Source organism: Caloenas nicobarica, chromosome 33, assembly GCF_036013445.1.
Source record: "Caloenas nicobarica isolate bCalNic1 chromosome 33, bCalNic1.hap1, whole genome shotgun sequence".
NCBI lineage: Eukaryota > Metazoa > Chordata > Aves > Columbiformes > Columbidae > Caloenas > Caloenas nicobarica.
Genome location: NC_088277.1, coordinates 2,204,873 through 2,226,995, shown reverse-complemented (window position 1 = coordinate 2,226,995; position 22,123 = coordinate 2,204,873). Strand labels below are relative to the sequence as shown.

At 44.5% G+C, this 22,123-nt stretch overlaps 1 protein-coding gene across 6 annotated transcripts in view; it reads right to left on the bottom strand.

Annotated features, from left to right (window-relative positions):
• The window catches only part of DIP2B (disco interacting protein 2 homolog B), a 66,961-nt gene that overhangs the window by 20,903 nt on the left and 23,935 nt on the right, over window positions 1-22,123 (bottom strand). For 4 of the 6 annotated variants that reach the window (XR_010607731.1, XR_010607732.1, XM_065654275.1 and 1 more), the window contains exons 2-13: window positions 19,008-19,079; window positions 11,976-12,116; window positions 10,749-10,874; window positions 8,895-9,107; window positions 6,502-6,645; window positions 5,707-5,826; window positions 4,907-5,104; window positions 4,147-4,238; window positions 3,533-3,643; window positions 1,983-2,106; window positions 1,353-1,462; window positions 531-633 (exon numbers count right to left, since the gene is read on the bottom strand). Coding sequence is in view for 4 of the 6 variants with exons in the window: in XM_065654275.1 (XP_065510347.1) it covers window positions 531-633; window positions 1,353-1,462; window positions 1,983-2,106; window positions 3,533-3,643; window positions 4,147-4,238; window positions 4,907-5,104; window positions 5,707-5,826; window positions 6,502-6,645; window positions 8,895-9,107; window positions 10,749-10,874; window positions 11,976-12,116; window positions 19,008-19,079 (1,554 nt within the window). In the remaining 2 variants the exon portion in view is untranslated. The remainder of the gene's footprint in view (window positions 1-530; window positions 634-1,352; window positions 1,463-1,982; window positions 2,107-3,532; window positions 3,644-4,146; window positions 4,239-4,906; window positions 5,105-5,706; window positions 5,827-6,501; window positions 6,646-8,894; window positions 9,108-10,748; window positions 10,875-11,975; window positions 12,117-19,007; window positions 19,080-22,123) is intronic. The other 2 variants (XM_065654276.1, XM_065654277.1) reach the window with 2 other exon arrangements.

Here is a 22,123-nt window from a genome sequence, read left to right as displayed (position 1 = left end):
CTGGACTAAAAGTGTATCCTAGAGCAGAATTCTCTGTACTCCCACCAGCAATTTGCAATCTCCATTTCTGGGTTATCCAAAAAGCCTCCTGCGACCAGTACAGAACCAGTTTACGCAAGAGGTGCTTTGAGAGTTACACACACTCTAGAGAACAAAAGTTTGGAAAGGCATTGGAACGGGTGATCAGTACAGTGAGAGGGAGACTGCAGCTTGCTGGAAAATGTTCCACTTTCGATTCATTTACTCCCTTTTTGATTCATCAGAACACACTTGTTCACTTTCCAGACATGATGCAAATCCCACTTTTTACTCCTCTGCACTATGGCAACGAAGACGGTGTGCCCTTTTGGATTGAAAAGATTACAGATAGTCTTTGCTTCTGGTGAGAATTAATCGGTGCTTTTTTTTTTTTTTAAAGTAAATGCTATTGTGTATTGGTTACTCATAGACAGTTAAAAATATGAGAAGCAACCACTGGAAATTATGTCACTGAACCTTCATTCCTTTGATGTTTCCGTGACATCACCCACCTTCAGAATAGTTGCAGGCCTGGGACAAGGCTTGGCAGTGGGACAGCATGGCCACCCGCGACACCGTGACGCCCATAACGCTGCCCTCTTTGCTCGTCTTGTACTGCAGAAGGAGAAAAAACAGTCAGGATGGGACTCTGGATCCCACATACGAGGGAAATTAAATCATAGAGTCCATATTAAATAATGGTTTGTTTCTCTAAAGCTGCTGAGACACACTCAAAAAAGTAGCAGCTTGTACAAAGGTACCAGCAAGGTTCACTGTCCAGAAGACAGTTATTCAGGTAGCAAACATGTTCAGGTGGCTCCAGAGAGATATAGATGATAACTGGATGTGTTTGTGTTTATTTCACTATTACTCTTCCTCACATCATCTCTTCCTGCTCCCAGAAGTAAACTGAAAAGTCAATTTGTAATTTCAGAAGAGCCAAATTACTACTTAAACCACTGCAATTTCCTAGAAGTCGCCTTGCTGAGGTGCACAAATGACAAAAAGCTCTGCCAGGATGAACAGAAAATTCAAAATGCTGTTGGCTGAAGTATTTTCAGAAATCTGTGTAATCTTGGAGAGCTCCATTGTCCAATTACCAGCTTTTCTGGAACAAGAACAGTGTTCTCCGAACCATTTTGAGCAGTGCTCAAGGCCACAAAGGTATTCAAAACTAAAATAAGCCTCACAGCAGGTCGTACACAGTGAAGTCTTGTTTCAGCAGCTAGAAATGGGCAGTTTAAGGTAGTGAGGTGAAAGTATTATCTCTCTGGTGATTAGAACATTAAATTCAGCACATGCAAACTACTTTCTATTCCCCACTCCCTGCTTACCTCAATATACGCTGGCTCAGTTCCTGCGGCTGAGATGTTGGGCTGCCAGTCCTTCGGAGATTTGGAGAGATATTTTGAATCTGTCACAACCCATTTGAGTCTGGGCCAACCTAGAGCCAAAATTAAAGTGGAATATTAATATCAATTTATTTATTGTGGGATTTATATTCTTCAGGAATACACTCAACCCCCATCATCTGTCCAAGATGAGTTACACAAGCAGAATAGCGAGCCAAGCAACCAGCCAGAAGGTTCATCTCGTTTCTCATCAGGAGCTCAGTGGGCGATGAGGCGCTTCCTCTGCGCAGGAAAGATCCCCGCGGTATTTCTAAATATAGCTTGTTGTATCATTAATGAAACTGCTTTTGAACGGCCAAATGCCACTGAAGGGATCTGAGAACAACCCTGGCTCGTAATGCGGGTTCATTGTGATTTCCAGAACAACAAAGCGGTTCTGTCAGACACAAGGATCAATCTACACCACATGCACAGAACAACAGGTAAGCGATGCTAGCAGAAAAACTGCTCCCTTTGCTCTCCCAAAATGCATTCAGGCTTCTGCCAACTACCTTCAGACAGCTCAGCTATACGAAAAATACAATCAAAAGCAAGTATATAACCCAATCTAACCTTTAAATTGCACGATTTCTCCGTTTTGGGTTTTTGGGAGCCCTTTCAGGCAAACTTCAGTGGTGAGGGCCAAGGCAATGCCACAGCTTCCCAGCAGAAAGCCGATCTGCTGCCCGCCGGCGTCCTGAGGGAAGAGGGAAAAAGTCATTCCTGTCTAAAAGGGACATAAATCAATATTCCCCTTAGCAGAACCTAGAGCTGGTAACGCTCTGGTAACGGGATGGTAACATTACGGATCACATGGGGAAGAAAAAAGACGATACAACCCATGCCCAGACTCTCTCCTTTGGTTTGTCCTTCTCTGCCTACACCCAAAGTCTGGCAATGGTTTGGAACTCAAATGACAACCTCTGGCTGGCAGGGATGAACAGAATTGCTTCCAAGTTGCATTATAACACATTTTGGAAGATGATATTATATGTATCCAGCACAAAGGCCCCCTGGGTGAAAACGGAGACGTACCTATAAGGCAATAAAAGCCCGTAGGCAAGTGATAAGGCATCACAAAAACGCAGAAGGGCAACTTAATCTGCGTACCAAGTCGGCTCTTTTCAATGAAACTAAAATGAATCTATTATGTAACTGGGGACGGATGGCAGAGGAAATTGGTGATTCTCAAAGGGAACCCTTCATACCTAAAACAAATATTACACTAAAACACACTGGATGTGAAATCCACAGAAAACAAGTGCTCATGCCCAGCGTCCCGGCACCGAGCATACGCCGTTTATTTTCATTAATGGGAGCCCGGATGCTTCAAAGAGGAATCATGAGGCATAAAAAGCAAAACGTGTAATTATACTGAAATCATAAGGCTTCTCTTTCCCCAGGGCCTAATTTCTGTTGCACAATGATAAAAACACTGAAATGAGGTAGCTCACTATGAAATCTGATCGGGCAAACACTGGGAAAAGTTTTAATTTTGTATTCGGTTGCTGTAGCAGTTGTCACATTGCAGACAAATGAGAACAAAGCTCTGACTCCCATAGTATTACCAGACCAGTTCCATGACAGCCTCTCTTGCCATATGTTTGCCATTATCCTGTTGCTTTGGATTCCTCTTACGAAATCAGTAGTTTTAGACAGTTCTTGACATGGCAATAATATTGCAATATTGCAAAAATTCTAGTAAGGGTAAAGAAAATTCTTTGTTGGGTCGGGAATTTACAAAAAGTGCCCAGAAGTCTTCAGAAATACTCGGCACCTTCAGTCTCTAGCAAAATAAAAGAGCGGAAGATGCTAAATGAGAGCCCTTCACACCGATTGGGGGCAGAACCACAATATTATCTGCACCGTCTAAATTATTTGCAATAAGAGAACGAAGACTACAGTGTTTAGGCGAATCGACCATTTCCAGTTGCTGAGCACAGCTCTCTGGTCAATAAGTTTTTCCATTTTTAAACAGCTCTTCCTGGTTCACGAAGGTCTCACACATTGTGTTGCTACAAAGCTGCGAGGGCAGATGCTGGGAAACACTCCCAGAGGCGGATGGTCTGACTTGGTTTTCATCCCACATCAGCCTATCGCTCCTCTAATCCCATCGACGTTACCTTTCTGGTAAGAGGTACCTCGATAGGCACTGGTATGACTTCTGCCAGGAGACAGCCGTAAAACGCCACCATGAACATGACCGGGTCGTTGTTGGGATAAACAAGGGCTACCTACAATTCACAGAAATGTTTTGTTAGTCGAAATACACGGGAAAAAAAAAACCACAAAGTTCAGATCTGTAGCGACTAACAGTCAGGAAACTTGGTGTTATTTCACATTCTACTACAGCATTTTTCACAGGGCACCTCCAAGTGCTCGCTCTTCCATGGAATATCTGGTACGTGCGTGAGTTCCTCACGCAGGAATGTCAGCGTTCCCCGGGGCCCGTACGCATGAAGATGCACATACAGCCAAAACACAGATCTAAAACTGCTTTTCTCTCAGACATGCAACGCTCTTCCTCAGATGTATTTCAAAGTCCAGAGCCAAGAAGTTGCTTACAGAGCAGCCAACAGGACAGAAAAATCACGGAAGTTTCTTTCCCAAATAGCCTGTCCCTGGGATAAGAGTCTTGCTATTAAAAGGACAAGAATATAGTGTCTGTGGTAAGTTACAGCCCCCCAAGCCCTCTTTTTATTTCAGAGGGAGAACCAGATAGTCCCAAACTCATTACCCTATCTCCAGGTTTTAACACGGGTTCATTTTTGGTCCCCAGTTTATTAAGCAGCGTGTAGGCCAGCTTGAGACTTCTGCTCCACAGTTTGCCTGGAACACAAAGAAGAAAGACTTGCACAACTCTAAAATCAACCAGCACACAAGAGAATATTTAAATTCTTGGCTGCTTTGACCACCTACAGTCGTGTACTTTGTTTCAGTTATGCCACTTTGTCTACAAAGCTCTCCAAACCCAGGAAGGTGCGTGCAACCGCACCAAGACCAACAACCTCGTGTTCTATCTGATGCGAGGCTGGAACAGCTCTGCTGGGAGGAGCGGCTGAGAGAGTTGGGCTGTTCAGCTGGAGAAGAGAAGCTCCGGGGAGACCTTAGCGCGGCCTTTCCGGACTTAAAAGGGGCCTAAAGAAAGATGGGGACAGACTTTTGAGCAGGGCCTGTTGCGATAGGACAAGGGGTGATGGTTTTCAACTAAAAGAGAGGAGATTCAGGCTGGATAAAAGGAAACTGTTGGCCGTGAGGGTGGTGAGAGCCTGGCCCAGGTTGGCCAGAGAGGTGGTGGCTGAACCATCCCTGGAGACATCCCAGGCCAGGCTGGACGGGGCTCTGAGCACCCTGAGCTGGTGCAGATGTCCCTGCTCATGGCAGGGGGGGATAAGGTGACATTTGAAGGTCCCTTCAACCCAAACCATTCTGTGATTCTATGATCCACCGCTGCTCTTTCAGAGCAGTTTAGCAATGGCAGCCGGGACTCAACTCACCATATGTGAGGGTATAAACTGGTTTTCCTGTAACATCCAGTGCTGTCAGACAGGGGCATTTTGCTTGCGTGGTTCCCCAGCGCTGCAGAGCTGCTTCTAAGGCAGGAGGCCAGTTACAAACAACTCCCAGGGGTTCCCCCTTCACGGGCATCATCTGACGTCCCTCTGGCTTGGGCTGATTGGGGTCAGGCTGCGGAACTGAACACAATTCCATAATGTTTCCAGTTCACCTTTGCCCATTTGTTACCAGACAGTTAAGCTGGAAAGACGCACCGAAAACAAAGGCTTTTTCTCATCACCTTTAGGGTTAACAACCCCTATCACATTTCATTTCCTAGGAAGCCCTGCACAAAATAAACCATCATGAACATAGTCTCCTCCTAAGGTGCTCTTAAAAGGTGTTTGGTTCAACAGTGAGGAAAGTAACCCAGAACTGGAGAAAACAAAAATAATCTTATGAAATAAGTTTGTAATGAAATTACCAGTAAAGACAATCCCTTTTGGGAAATCAGAGTAGCCTAAGCAAATGAAGGGGTTTTAAAAATCTACTGAAATATTTTTCTTAATAAGTTGTAGTTATTGTAAGCAGTTTAGCATTGAGGAGGCCACTCAAAGCTTGGCAGTACAGGGAATTACTTCACACGTTGGTTTTGTATCAGACTATTCATGACAGCTGCTGCAGGCTGCAAAGAGCAAATCAGAGTCAACTTCAAAAACGGTTTCATAAAGAAATTCAGCACTGTGCAGATGAGTGTACTTATAGCAAGTGATTAAGAAAACTCACTATTTGATGCTATTACCTTCCACAATTTCTTCAAAATCATCCACAAAAAATTCTTTCAGGGGTGGTCTTTTAGGTCTTTTCAAGGTGTTAAGCAACTGCTGAATTTTCGTGGAGACTCTACTGCTCACAGGAACACCTGGATGGAAAGATCTTGTCTAATCAAAGTGTTCGGCATCTCTGTTGACACTCACATCTTGCCTCCTTCCATCGGAGGATCCTTCTCTTGGTGCCCCCACTCCATTATTAAAGGTTGTGCCAGTGCAGGACGATATTAGTAAGCGATTTATCGGTTCTGTATTAACTCAGTGCTCAGAAAATGCTAGTAATAGAAATTCATTTTAAAGCATTTCCTCCCTTCAAAGTCTGATTTCCACCTGCCCCTGAACCGCTGATGTGACCCCTCTGCACAAAGGTTTATGCCAACCAGCTTGGACTGAGTGTATCAGCTCCACGGAAGCTTAATTATAGTTCAAAATTAAATTGTTTCATTCATCTTACCTTTCCTTTGAGGGATTCTAGGATAAAAGCTTTTAGAAACAATTAGCCTAACTATGCATTTGTAATTTTTTTCTTAAAAAGCATCAGAGAGGAGAAAACCCCATAATTCTCCCCAGTTCAGTACATAGTAGACAACTGCTGCAGCATGGGAACACGTTCGTGTCAATGCGCTGCACAGGAAGGTGTTAACGCCGATGCCATAACCATTGCGAATTTGCAAAGTGCTTCAATGGGCTAAACGAAAATCACAAGATTTGTTCTCCCAACTCAACAGGGCTCCATCTAATCCCTGGGTGCTTGGAGGGCTCCGTACCGTCGGCAGTGTCCATGAGGCTGGAGCGGTTGGATCCCTTGTGCATGCCCTTGACGATCCCCGCCGGAGGGAGGTCGATTGCTGCCGGGCGCGCTGAGGAACAGGAGGTAGTTGCTGTGACATCTGGGGGAACGGAGACATTTTCTAAAAGGAGGGGAAAAAATGGAGATGGCAATTAACATACACCTCTGATTGTCAGACGGAACAAGCAAAGCGTTAGTTACCTGTTACCAACAATCTTAAGAATTTAATGGGTTGAATGTAGGGGAGTTCTTATTAAACACACCGCTTCCTAAATATTAAGTAGCTCTAGGAGGTGCACGTTATCTGTTCTGGAAAACAGAAAACGAAGGCACAAGATGAGTGGTTCATCAAAACAGGATTCCTGTTCTTGGTCTCTGACCCTCGAATCAAGCTCACTCTCTTGACCCTCAGCACTGTAAAAAAATCAATACATTTGGAGATCCACACAAGCTCCGAAACGTTCAAAGCCCCAGAACAACCCCCCACACCACCTATGCAGGAATCTCTCTTGCTAGAGTTATACTGTTTAACTGTTTTGTCAGTCAGGGCTTTCTGAAAGAAAACACGCAGTAGGCTACTGACTAAAGCAGATCAGCAAAATTCAGGTTGCGTTTAAATTTCTTCCAGTTCAGTGGCTTAACAGTATAAGCTTGTCCAGCAGTTAAGTAATAAACTTAAAAACTAATGAACAGAGCAAGCTGGGTCTTTTTTTTTTTTTTTTTTTTTCACTTTAAGTAGCAAGACACTGTTCTGCTTTACAGACGAGGTTGTGAGCCCCAAAACTGCATGGAACTCTGCATACTTCAGTAATTCTCTCATTAACTTCCTCTCAAATAAGCGATTTTTGCTTATGTGGGATTTATTTCTCCAACACAGTGGGCTCAGTCACCTGATAGGGCAAGAATATTCTGTTCCGGCTTAACAGAACCAGCAACTGTTGCTTACAAAGGAAAAAAGCAACAATTTCGAAACTATATGTTGGAGTCTGAAAGAAGTCAGATGCGGAATAATTCCATTTCTGCATCTCTTTGGAGATACAGTGGCAAGGAATTTTTCTCATGGATTGAACCTCTGAGCTCACCGGGAAGGACCCAGATTTTGTATAACTCCAAACGTCTGCAGGACTTTTTATTGCTCTCTCCAAAGAGATGTATAAAATTGCATACGTGAGAGTTCCTATTCATTCAAATCAGGTGTCAGCACAGGACGAATGTGGCATCTACATGGCAAATACAATTCCAAAGATTTAAAACTCTTTTGCATAAAATACTAGTTATATTAGATAGCAGTTATTCCATAGGTAAAAAGCTAGATTACCTTAATTCATTACAAAAGGTAACGTAGCTTTCTGTGTGCTCCAATTAAAAGCAGCCTCTCTGCTTCAAAACCACATTAATTATATTGACTACATTTTATGGGCAATTTCCCCAGTTTTCCATTTCAGAAAAGATCTTGCATCCCAGCAAAAAAACCCAAACAAAAATAACAGCAATTAAAAAAATGTAAGTGAAACAGTTGAAACCACCAGCACTTCTATGCACTGCTTGCCCCAAACGAGTTAAGCAAAAGCAGAGAGCACACAAAATACAGACATCTCCTGAGCTGCGGTAATAACCTGAACAGCAGATAAAAAAGACAAACATACACAGAGCAAAAACAAACTTCGCCATTTCATACAGAAGCATCAGCAGCAAGGAACACCTCAGAGCCTCAGAAAACTGAGCCTGGGGGATCCAGACTTGGAGATTTTGCTCCGTCTTCTCAATACCTGGATGCTCTGAGTATTTCTCAGACTAGTCATGAAAGATCCGTGCTAAATCTTTACGCTGCTATAGCTATTTTTTTTCAATTACATGTTCATTTGTTCAAATACATGGCTGTTTGTGTTTTGTTTTTTATCTAACACAAACAATAAACTATCCGGGCTTATAGCAAAATGAGAATGTTAAAACGCAGCATTTCCCCACTCAATAGGCAAAGACACCCCTGTGGTTTTCATAGGACACAGATGCCAAACGCTACTTGCATACGGCAGCTTTGTACACACAGTAGCTTCAAAAAGCTGGAGACGTAAGCGACACAATATACAAAAAGAAAGTGGTGCCTACGGAACCCATCAACACACCCTGGAGTCTTTTCTACTTCCATAAGCTCCTGCTCCCCACCTGCCCCTTTTTCAACCAGCTCAATATTCTGAAATTCTGAAGGAAAAAAAGAATCGCGATGGTGCGACTCCAACAAATCCTAGCGAGTTCCATCAAAACTAACTAAGCTCTTGATTTGAATTTCCCTCAACGCAACGGCCAACTCCAGCTTTATTAATACAAACTGAACTCGAAGCGATTTTTCTGTTCATACCCATCTCCTACCTATTCGAGTATTGGCAAATACATCAGCTAGTGACCCACTGGTCCCTTTGCCTTCTCCATGGGAAAGTGTAGAAGATGCTGATGAGGATGTGGATGACCCCTGAATAGATCGGTTGATCCAAGACTCAGCATTCTGTAAGCTCTGATGCAATGCAGCAGAAAGAGCAGCCTGGCGCCTTAGCGACCCCTCGTCCTCGGATGCGGAAGACGTGTCTGTGTGAAAGCAGAAAAGAAAATCCAGCTGCTTCGGGAAAAGCACATGGCACTGAACATGCTCTCTGTCCAGTTCACATATCAACAGCACGGGCTTGACACACGAAGATTTTTTCTTTCACAGGCTGTCAAACAAGGTTACATTGGCCAAACCAGAAGTTAAAGCAGCGGACAGCTCCAACGTGAACACATTTACCCCTCGTGTTTTGCACAAAAGAGTCACCTCCTCAGGCAAACATCCTTCCCCTGGGTTCTCCAAGCTTATTAATTTATCTCTCGTTACTTTTCCGCTCATACTCTGTAATATCAGAAGCTGTATTGCCTAACTTTGCTAATTCTGAAACGGAAAGTGAGGGGTCAGTATCGGTGTCAAAACTGAAAATCTGCAGGAACAAAGCAGAGCGCAGGCACTGGGGAACAAGTGTGCCAAGGCCACATGAGACAATGCTTTTGTCTGGTATTCTAAATGGGTCCCTTTCAACTGCAGGGGAAAAAAACAACCAAACAACCCAGCCCAAAACAAAACAGGGAAAACTACAACAAGGAACTGCATCCTGCATTTCCGGGAGAACAAATCCCTTGTCTCTCCTACAGCTGACCTAATCATGAAGAAAAAAAATCATCGTCACTTACTATCTGAAGTTGCACAGTGCTAAATATGAACACTCGGGCTTTGCCCTAAAATTCACGTGTTCTTCAAAGTGACTGTCTGCCTGTACTCTAGCTGTAAATCAAACTATTGTAACATGTTCAGGAGCTGCAGAAATGACTGATTCCAGCCCCAGCGTCAGTGCTGAGCTTTATTTGTGGAGAGCCGCGCTCAGAACGTGCTCTAGTCCTGGACTAGTTAGTACAAAGCTGAGACCCAAGCAGACACCGGGAACATGCATCAGCCCCCAGGAGAAAGGAAAAGAAAAAAGGATGGAGAAAAAAGGAGGTAAAGGAACAGCTGTGAGTGGAGAGGCCGAGCAGAGCGGTTTCAGAGATATGAATTCACAATGAGATATGAATTCATCATCTTCAGGCGACGTCATCAATCCAAATGGCTGTGATGCTTCTGCACAACGAGAGACAACAGACAAGTCACTGCCAAAAAATACACATATTCATTTTTAAGCCAGTGCATACAGCTGCTTGAAAGCAGAGAGGTTTGTTGCCATCTGATGCACATGCACCGTAACAGGCGCCGCCTTATCCCAGGTGTTTTTCTGCAGCCATTGCATGGGAAGGGCTCGGAAGGAAAAATCCTGCAAGCCCCGGAATCCCCCAGGACTCCTCCAGGGTCCTTGCCCAGAAACGTACACGGCTGCAAATCCTTTTCCTGTACGTTGAGTATTGAACCTTAACAAAATCAAAAGGTGAATTATGCAACCGAAATTGGTGTGATGGAAGCAAAAGAAGCCTCAGTCCAGAAATCCTGCTCAGCTCCTGCCAATTGGTTCTTTCAGGGCTCCCAGGAGTCATTTCCACAGCCCTAAGAGCAGCTCTACAAAAACAAGCAGCTGCTCAAAGACAGCAAGAGAGCGACAGGAGCAACAGCCTCCCCACAAACATGCTGAAAAGCTGGAATATTTGGCCAATTTGATTTGAGACCTGTCACTGATGATCCCCGAACACCCCCCCAGACCGTGAGGACCTCACCTGGGGGCGTGCAGGCGTCCGCTGGAGACTGAACGAACGTGGAGCGTCTCTTGGTCGGCATGGGCAGGGCCATCTTCTGCTCCTTGTGCTTGGCCAGCGCCGCCTGCACCGCCTCCGTGTGGATATCTGCACAGGGGACGTTCAGACTCAGCTTCGCAGCAGAATTAAACCACACAAGGCTTACACATGTGCAACCATCACTAGCGTCTATATTGATGCAATTAATTCCCCATTTTCCCATCTCACGAGTACCATTTCCTTTTCTTTGTTTTGAGACAGGGAAACTAAGTCGGGTTTCTAAAGTTAGCGAGTTACACAGCAGGGCCAGAGGTTTTTTAGCCTAGAATCTTCTGGATCAGTCATTCTATTCTTGTCTTTCCAGCAACTTTTATAGAAACCCCAACCCCACCGGATTGTTCCCCAACCAAAGTTATTCTAAAATATGCTTGTGTGTAATTTAAAATATGCACGTAAGCTAACAATGTGTACAGCCCCAGGTGCAACTCCGGTCTATAAACTGGCAAATTCTCAACCGGTTGTCTGATTTAGGAAAAATTTTCTGTTCAAGAACCTGAATGGATGCAGATTTCATGTAAATCTTGAAAGCTGCTAACTGCAGCTGTAGAGAAATGCTGATTAGTCTGAAACAGGCCAGGACATGAGGCTTGAGTCCCTCTGCAAACATCCAGAGCTCTTAAGGGAAGACACATCACTGGTGATGAGAAGACAACTTATTAAAAAACTGCAATGACAACGGAGAGCTCATCTATGTGCATTTCTCAGATTAATGCTGCCACCTTCTCCTTCCCTTCAGCGGAGAAGGAAATTGCGGGGTGCTCGGTGGCCGCGTCTGCTGCTCTGTGGAAGCTCTGGAGCACAAAGCCAGCTCCCGTTCTCATTGTCCAGGCTTCTGGAGCTGGTGTGCACAGCAAGCACCAACTCCAGAACAAATTATTACCCGTCACGGTCAGAACAGGCTTTCCATTCTGTGAACACTGAATAGGTGCATCCAAGGCAGAAAATCAAGGTGGCAAAAAGTTATTTGCTTTTTCTACTCGGTATTCTTTTTGATTCAGCAGCTGCAGTCCTATGAGTGACGGGTTTTTATACAAGGTCCTACCAAGGTAAGGCTTTCCATCAGTGGACAAATAATAAGCTTGACCCCTTGAGAGAACACGGTACATTGCTCCCCATCAACAGGACTCCCCAGTGAACTCTTGCCCTTACCTGACCGATAACGTTCATCTCGGGCTCCCCCTGAGCGAGCTCGGTGAAACTTGGATGAGGATGAGGAGGATGCTGAGGCTGGAGCTGCAGCTGGAACAGGCATCTGAGTTCTGGGTTCCTTCTGTGACGCTGGATCCACCCCTGGAAAACAGCCCACGATTCCCTGAGAGCGGGAAATAACAGCAGCTTTTTGGGACCATACTCTTCTCTTTCAGCAGATAATTACACAATTTCCTCCTTTTTTTCTCCCTTCTTGTAGTGAAGTGGATCTAATTAGCATATTAGTACAACTTCCCAATTGTACACAATTATATATATCCAATTATCAGTTAAGATATACCTGTCCCTTCTTTGACCTTACTCTTCAGAGTTTTTTCCAGCTTTTTTCTTGTAAAGGGGTTGTCGGGCACTTGAATTAAGAGACAATTCACAGCAAATCTGAAGCAGGTGACATAATACACAGTTTCACATAATTTAAGTAACCTATCGGTGCTGAAGGGTGATTAAGTCACCTTTAAAAAATGCATTACAAAATACAAAACCAAAGGTGATAAGAGTCAGATAAATGTTGACAAAGAGTAGATAAAGCAGGTAAGCCCTACACTTCCATTTACAATGAACTTCAATGTTTTGTGATTCGGTATCTGTACAGTTTACTCCCTATTTTGCCATATTTCCAATGGGAACAGGACTGCACCATCTTCTCATTATCATATTAAGGCAGAAGAGAATTAGCAGTTTGACTTGTGTTAGAGTGATGTATGTAAATTGCTTTTAGAGTTCAAAGCCATTTACACCGGTCTCCTTGTAGCCACCGCTGCTACGGGCACAACAAGGGGCTTGACTGATGCAAGAAGTCATTATCAAAATTGAGTTGTGAAGAAGAACAAACCCACAGAAAAACACATTGAGAAGCTGCATTCGTTACCGTGTTCCACTGACCAGTGTGCGTTATTGACAGGAAAACCAATACCACACCAGCAGCAAGAGCCTCTGCTGTCCCCATTAATTATAAAACCAACGAGACCTTTACTTGTCCGGGGTCTGGCTCCTTCCAGCACATCACCAGCGGCTTTAGCATCCTGGAAAAGTTTGGTTTTCCCACGAATACAGGGAGCTAAATAGAAAATCTGCTAAGAAATTATCAGTTGACAGAATTTAGCAAGGGACAGGAGGAATCGTTGCTACTGGAGTTTCCGTTCTAAAATGAATCTGTGGGACCTTTGTAAAAAATAACCCCGAAAGGTCACGTAGCTGTAATTACCTTCAGATCGTCACCTCAAGTCATGCAAAAAGAACAGCAAGTGTGTCATCTAAACACGCGCCGCTTACGAATTCTCGCAAACTACCAAAGGATTAGAGAAATGAAGAGGAAACCACAAGTCCTGGGCTCCGGTTCCAGTTTGACCACTCTAGAGTGTGTGGTTGCAGGTAAACAGCGCCAGGCAAGCGCCTCGAGCTCGGGGAACCCGCAATTCCAGCAAATCGCACCTAACGAGTTGTCGAAATCTTCAACTGTCTCCTGTACCAACAAACTAAAGAGCAGGATGTTGAGTATTCCAGTAAACTATCTGCTTAACCCGGCGTTATATGGAAAAATCAGAGAATACGGGGGCACCGCGCTCCTGGAAGAGCTGATGGATTAATGACTCTTTAAACTCTCGTGCCAAAAATGTAGAACCTTTATTTCTGGTTAAAAAGAACATACCCTGCTAGCCAGAAATTCTCAAACCATACTAGGGGACAAACACCTATTGTCCATTTTCACTGGTATTTTTTGGATATCATGGCACATAACACAGTATTTGCTTATCAAAACAGAACCATCCCCTGCACGAAGATGCCAGTGGCACAAAAAGCAGGGTGGAAAAGAGACTCCTGTGGTTTATGTGCAGGGTCTGGAAACTGGAAGACCTGGACTTCAGAGCAAGATTTTCCATTCAAAATCTCCGTGTAACCACAGCGAAAATAACCCGTTTGTGTCCCCTTCCCGTCACCCTGGAACACGTTTCATTGGTAACTAGTTGAACACCTTTGTAGCACATATTCACCTCCACCAAAACCAACAGAGTTTTATTTCAATCCAAAGACAACTTCACAGACTGAGAAGAGGAGCTGAATGCTTTCTGATCACACGAGTATTTACAAATCCCGGTACCCACTAGATGTCAGCAGCAGATTTACCACTATTTTAAATGAATTAAGTTCATATTCAGTTCTAAGTCCTGCAAAAGCGTCTCATCTGCTCGGCAGCGAAACACGACATCCCGTTTACAGAGGGATCAAATGCATCTCGGTGACACGACACGCCAAGAGCCAGCTCTTTGTTTCGATATTTTGCTGTGACATGACAACACGGTGCAGTAACCTCACGGTGTTGGAGCACAGACCGGGGAGACGTGAACAGCTGCAGTAAATCACAAATGGTTTTACAACAAAGCAGCAGCCGAGTGGCTTGTTCAGCGTTCCCTTTGTAACAACCCTGCAGTTTCTGCTGGCGGGACCTGAATCTACGGAGACATGAAAACGAAATTATTTTAGATTTGCTTTTGGAGGATGCTATAGATTTTTTTCAATTGTCATTAGTTTTTAAGCAGAGTTGACTGCTTTGTGATCCCTGCATTTTGTCGAAGGGAAAGGTCCAATGATTTAGGGTTTGGTTTTTTTCCCATAAAAAGATTTCTAGATTAAAGGCACCATTCTAAGCATCACGTATGATCAACCACGATAAACGTTTACATCAATAACAGAGACAATAAGCACTAGATTCATGTGACAGAAGCAAAGCAGCAGGCAAACCTGTCATTCTGCCCTTTTGCATAGAGAACTGAACAGCAGTGCTACTGTTGGACTGGTTATTCCTTCAAACAAGCTGGTTTTTTTCAAGCTACGTGCCTGTAAAAATGGTGTAACTACCGAACTCTGGATACCTGAGTTGAGGAGCCAACCTGAGCAGCTGTTCTGTGGAACCTCGCTGTGGCTCCCGCTGCTTTCCAGCACCAAGAACTCCAACTTACTGGGATTCAGCAGTTTTGCAGGATTTCTAGCTAGATCTTAATCCTGCCCCGAGCAAGACACGAAAGGAAAATTCAGGCGTGCCATTGATTTAGTCCTGGAAACGATTTCCAAGATGGAGAAATTGATTTCCTAGAGTCAAGTGAGCAGCTTTATTTGCAATTGTGATGCCCCTCGGACTAAATAAGGAAGAAATAATTCCCCATTTGTGGCAGCTGCAAGTCAGATCTTGTAAATGGCTGAAACTCTGGGAACAACACTAAGCTGGAGCACGCGTGCGTGATTTACAGGTTTAGACAAAGCTGGTTTATCACTGGTTACTATTCCACATTAGCTCCTGTTGGAAATAATGTGATGCTGAAAGACAGGAAGAAAAAGCAAAAGCAAAGCAAACCAACCCCCCAAGCCCTTGCAGAAGTTTCCAGCAGTGTTCTGGAAGGAAATCCACAACAGCCCGCTTGGGAAGCTCTTCCAAAGCGCCACCATTTCAAAAAAATGAAACACTAAATAACAGACGCTAGCGTGTTCCCACCTTGTGCTATCCATGAATAACCTGAAGCAGAAAAAAACCAAAACGCATATGAACAACTAAAGTTCACAGATCCATTAAATTCACTTCACATGTTATCTCGACAGGTTTCCAGCACCTTTCGCTGAGGTACCAGAATACAAAAAACAACGGATCGCATTCGCCTTACCTTTTCAAGCAGTGCACTCTCAACGTTCTCCTTGCTTGTTTAATTTTTTTTTAATCATCATGAGACTAGGAAACAGGAGCAAGAGCACTCTAGCAGCTCCATAAAAAGGTTCTGACAGTGAAACAGCACTTAATGAATATCATTTCCTTTACACATTAGCAGAGGGACTGAATGCATCGTCTTAAACAGCAAGAAAATGTACTTTGCCAACTGCCTGTGTGCAAGGGCTGCTCATTTTGGCAGAGGGCATTCCTGAGCGAGCTCAAAGTTGGAAATGCTTTCCCAGATTTGTAGCAACTAACATGGGCTGGAGCTCTTTCCCTAGGCCCAGGTTTGCCTGTAGTCTGCAGCAAAACCGGTTTCAAGAGGTGCTGAGTTACTCTATCATCTCCCAGCAGCAGAGCAGCTCATCTGTCCATCCAAAGACCATTTTGCACAATAGAAAAAGAAAATAACATTGTATTGCATCTTTTAAACTAGGCATAAAACCATTTGCTCCTCACAAAGCTGAAGGTTGTTTGAAAATGTCAGTGTTACTCCAAGAAAATCAACATCCCAAAGCACCGAGCCCTGCCTCTCCCGCTGTTTCAATGGGACCTTCTGGGTCAGTTCTGCACGTTCAGGAGGACACGGAGGATGAGGTGACACTCGGCTTTGTTTTCGCAGGTCGCAGAATGTTAGGGATTGGAAGGGACCCCATCATCTAGTGACGAGCAGCACAACCCGAAATCCCCGCGCCTGGCCGCCCTGGTTTGGGGCGGGCACCAGCGACATCAGCAGCATCGCTCAACACGCACGACCTGGGACGCCGTTCAAAACACTTTTAAGTTCAAAACTTTTTCTTTCAAAGCCTTTGGTGCAGCAGCCAGAGCTCTGGTGCGACAGCTCCATCACCTCAGCAGCTTCCATTTACAAAAATGGATGTTGCACCGGGAAAACATGTATCTTTAGGTAATTAACATCGTTGCCTTAACTCTAAAATAACGAGGCAAGCTCCCAGAGGCAATGTGAACAGAGCACAGGTTTAGCAATACGAGTCTCCCAAATTATAGGGCTGACGTGCCCTGACATGTCGTCATACCTGTGTCTCATTGCACATCGATGAGATGGAGGCGATACATTAGCTAATGTCAGGAAGGTGCCTGGAAAAGTGTGATGCACTAAATGCCAGGAGTAAACATTTTGTTGTTTTTCTTGTGCACTACATTAATTTTCTTCCCATTAACAAGGTGACCCGATTCTGAATCTCTCATGCGTGACTTCAACAGGGTTTTTACAACGGGAGATTCCCAGATACAGGGGCAGCTGGATGTAAGATACAGAAAAAGCTGAGCCAGAAGGGCACTCAAAACGCTGCCTTAATTGGTGAACTATCAGCCTGGGTCTCTTCCTGAACTCCGGCTCATTCTGCAGCTTTCAAAAGCACGACAATTAAAATAGCAGGGCCACAGACAGTCTTGCCAAATGCTTTTTTCCCCCCTTCCTAATGAAACGATGTTTTCTGAAACAAACCAAACATGCGTGCGGAGTGACAGGCACGAGGGGCACGGGATCACGTTGGCAGATGAACAGGAACTTGCAGAGCGCAGGCCAGGAGCGAGTCTGGCCCAGAACATCCCCGTTTCCTCCCCAGGCTCAAGATCTCCGTGGGTATGCAGGTTGGACTGAGAGATTCTCAACCCTGCTTAACAAATAGCTGCTCCTAAAGACCATAAAGAGGGATTAGTCTTGTGTATGACTTTGTGGTTTCTTTAAAAGGAGCTTGGAGCACGGAGGGGGTTGGTCTCTTCTCCCAAGTGATAAAACAAGAGGAAACGGCTTCAGGTTGCACCAGGGGAGGTTTAGATTGGATATTAGGAAAAAATTCCTCCCAGAAAGGGCTGTCGGGCATTGGAACGGGCTGCCCAGGGCAGTGGTGGAGTCACCACCCCTGGAGGGGTTTAAAAGGCGTTTAGACGAGGTTCTGAGGGACATGGGTTAGTGCTGGAGTTGGGTTATGGTTGGACTCGGTGATGCTGAGGGTCTCTTGCAAGCAAAATGACCTTATTCTAAATAACAGAGATTTGATACAAAGGTAACCAAGTGGTCAGAGATTCCTGTCACATCCTGCTTCAGGGAGGCAGTCCTGAGTAGGCAGAGAGCTGTTGGTAACAAAATCTCAAATTCGAAGGCTAAGATCTATTTTTTGCTTGCCTTGCTACCTCTGGTATGTCAACTCAGGCAGAATACACTGTTCTTTTGTGTACAAAGCACACGCTATGGCAATAAGTGTTGGACAAGAGAACAGGGACCAGCTTTTGTTGAGTACACAAGCAAAACAAAACTGTGAAACAACAGGGATGGAGGAGAACAGGGCCACAAGCATCAGGGTGCCACCACACGACAGTGCCAGAGTCCTTCTGCGCTCCCCAGGCAAGTGAACTGCTGTCATTTCAGCAGAAATTAAAAAAAAATCCTCGACCATCTTTCCCCAACGGATGCAGGCCTGACGGTCAATAAATGCACTTTCAGCCTTCACTCGTTTTAAATTTTTTTTGGCAGTAGTTCAGTCTCAGTAAATTACAGGAAGTCCAGTCATGACTGCCTGTCGTACCCATTCAGTCCCCACACTGCAAGAGCCAGACACGTTAGTTTTTAATGGTTTAGCATCTCAGTATATCAGTGGTGCAGTTATTTTGAGTAAGCATCCCCCTAATAATTATTGAGCATACTTTCAGCCACGTCCTTCATTTACAATTATATGTAATTATCCTACACACAATCAGCTGTACTGCGAAGGATCTTTGAACCAAAAGAAACAGATGTAAACGAAGTACATGAATTCAGCTACTTTAGCAAAACAAACTAACAAATTACAGAAATCCTCATGTTTCTCCAACAAGGAATTAGGATGGCTGAAAGACTGACACGGTAAAGACCGACTCTGCAGTTAAACCATTTTTAAGAAGGTTTCGAGAACGATTCCTGAGGACCTCACGCTTCACAATCAACTCAAAGCCCTCGAGTTCTCAGCTGACAAGGGAGCGGGACGTGATTTACGCACATGGGAAATCAAGTCAGGCCACACAAAGTGTCGAAACACTGAGCGCTCTGCAGAGACCCGAACAGCTCTGAACTACCAGCAGTCCCCGCAGTTCAATACGAACCAGCCGACTTGAGGCAAAATACGCACCCACGCAGCCTCCGCAGTGGGATTATCAGCTCAGGAAACACGGATGAGAGTCGAGAGTTGGCAAACGAACCTCAGCGCTCCCCTCCACGGGTCCCTCGAACGTCGAGGCTCCGCAAGGTTCTCAGGCCAGCGGAAACCAGGACTTACCTTGTGGTTGCGGAACATACGGAGCCAGCAGCTTTGCTCTCTTCTTCTCATACCCCTTTTGCGTGATGTCCCCTAAAACCAAGGAAAGAAAACTCATTTAATCGTGTCCTCATTTTTCGCTTTTCTTTTCAGTGACATGAAGGTTTCACCTGAACGCAGCAATGCATATGCTGAAGAAAATCTGAGACCAAATAAATGCAAGTACATTAGGATTTCAAAGCTTCCGTATTACAGAACCCTTGTACTTTCCCTTGGGATCAGAGATATGCACTACACACTATTTAAATGCAATAATTTGAATCAGAACAGCTATCTAAATGGAATATCAAAGTCATGAAAACCTAAAAAGGGAAACTCAGAGTGCATGAAAATATTCGGTGACCACAAAGCCAACCACAAAGGCTAACAAAACGAAATAATTCCCAAACAATGGGGCGAAGTGCAAACTCAGAGCCTCGTCTTAAACGAAGCAATTCGAGAACAGCTTTTGGCAAATAAAGTGAGCCCACTGCAGGAGCTGTTCCGAGCACCTCTACAAAACAGTAAGAGACTCGACTTCTACGCTGCCACCCAGCAAGAAAACCCTACGGTCCAGAAAAATCAGACTTTTCACCGTGCCTATTTGCTGCTCAGTGAAAACAAGCTGGGGGGCTGCGGGTTTTTAAGCTGGTGGCAGCTGCAGTTCCACGGTTTGCCCACTGCACACAGCCTGAGCGCCACAGAAGCAAAAACTCCAGAAAAGAATAAGTCTTACTAAACTTTTTCCTTTTTTAAACCCCCTAATCTGTCTGATCCTGGAGATGTACCATCTGGCTGCTGTCTTTTGGTTTAATTTCTCGCATTACATCAGAACCACAAGAAAGACCGAAACCTTGCAGGGATTAAAACAAAAAGCCCTGCAGCATTTCAAGCCTGACCCGCACTTGTAACCTCTTATCTCTCAGGGACGAAAGATTGGAAGCGATCAAACACACAGCAATAAGAAAACACATTTATTTGCTATTACTTCTCAAGTTAAAATTAAGCCTGTATTTATACTACAAGGAACTAGTGATCACAGACAGCGTGTTTTCTTTGCCGTGAGCCCGATTATTGCAAGAACAGAGTATTAGTTGCTGTATTTGCTGCCCCATGGCAGACACCGCCTGCCCCAGCAGAAAAGATGATTGCAAGGTTTAGGCTCTAAGCTCCAACACAACCAGCGTCCCTGCAAAAACATCCTGGCTAACCAGCCGTTTTGGTTCTAAAGGTGATTTTGCAGCACTTGGCAAGGGAACGGGCTTCGCTCCTTCGCGTGGACAGTCGAACATCGGTGTCACTTGAAACGCCCCGACGAGAAGTTCTGAAGCTGAAGCGGTGGGTGCGCGTTTGCACACAGAATCGTATCTCGCTCCTCTGACACCACGGGTGAGTCAGGCCCCAACAAGCCCAAACAAATCCAGTAGCTGAAAATGAGAATATCCGTGAAGCACCGAAATGCCGAGCAAAGCATTAATTTTAATGCCCGATTGCAGTCCGTAGCTCAGTGAAATGGATCCAGCTCACCAGATAGGTATGCTGGCAGCGCTAGAGAAGTGCACCTTCCAAAACAGCCATACGAAGAGCACAAGCCAAAAGGATCATATTTTGATCGACTGCAGGAGTTACAAAATCCAGCAGCTTTTGGGAGATTTGCCTCTCGGTTCTCAGAGGCAGATTGAATTCCCCACGTTGGTTCATTCAGGCAGGAAAGAGAGCAGGAAAAACAGACCCGCTCAGAAAGGGGACGGAATTGGCCTCGTAAACCAACCCACGGATTTGTTTGTAGCTTGTTATTTTGTGATTAATTGCTCCACAAGATTTAATTGGGCTTTTGACATTGGTGGTTACGCGCTACATATAATGAAATATTTGCCACAGAAAATTGTTGGAATTACTAAGGAATACCAGTGACTTACGAACAAACACCAGTGCACTCAATTTAAGCACTGACAGCATCACATTCTGGTTTCTGTGCCGGGAAGCAAAGACTTGTCTCTAATCACTTGCTCCACACTAATATCCTACCGAGAAAAAAAAAAAAAAAATCTATTATCACAGGAACACAAGCACTTTGAAATTTGAAGTTGAGGCAAGATACTACTGAAAAGAAGGAGGTAACTCAGGCCAAAACCCATTATTTGCATCCCTACCATGGGATGCAGATCATTTACATTATTGCTTGGAAAAAAGGGTTCTCTGAGCATAAGCTAATTAAAAAAATAAAACCCCTAATGCAATGGCAAGAGCAGGAAAGTTCCAACTAATAAAATGGAAAGAACAGAAATAAGGGTGATATATTGCTGGGACTTGCCTGCGGCACCGTGTCTGCCACTGCTGAATTTCCAAATAGGGCTGGTTAAAAAACCAAACGGTTTGACAGTCTCGAGCAACTACAGGATTAGAAAGTGTAAGGCTGAAATGTTTAGAGTAGCCCTAGTGAAGTGGAACTAGCCAATATGGACTGAAAAGGTCAGAAAACCCAGATAAATTAGAGTTCTTTATCTCAGGACAGCCGTCTGCGCAGGTTAGAAACACAACACAATTAACTGAAATAAATCTCCAGCAAGATGCAGGGATTAAGAAAAAAGCTCGTGCATAGGCGTGGGTGGAAGGTGTAAAGTCATCTCAATAAAATTATGATCCGATTACAACCACGACGGTTATGCCCAAATTCGCACCTCAAGTGTTGGAAGCAAGTGTCCCTTGAATACGCTGCACGAGTGGAATGAATTTATCATACAAAGCCTCTTTCCCCTGGTCATAATCCAAATTTGGTCTCAAATCCACTGAGACACAAACCAAAGATTCGCCAGGAGAGGAATTTTCTTTCACCCCATTCCTTTCCTGGTGATCCACAGGAAATGGAAAGATCCGAACACAAACGCAGATTTCCTCACCGAACAGCATCAATCACAGCAACAGGAAGAGACCCAAGACAATGGGGCTGCAAATCTCACCAACCAGTCCCTCCTGCTACAGAAACCTGGGAAATCACAACTCCGCTTCCACCTACCAAACACTTGCTGACATTTGGTGCGTTCGATTCTTTCAAATAGCTGCAAAAACACCCCAAGAACCACAACCCAGATGCAAGA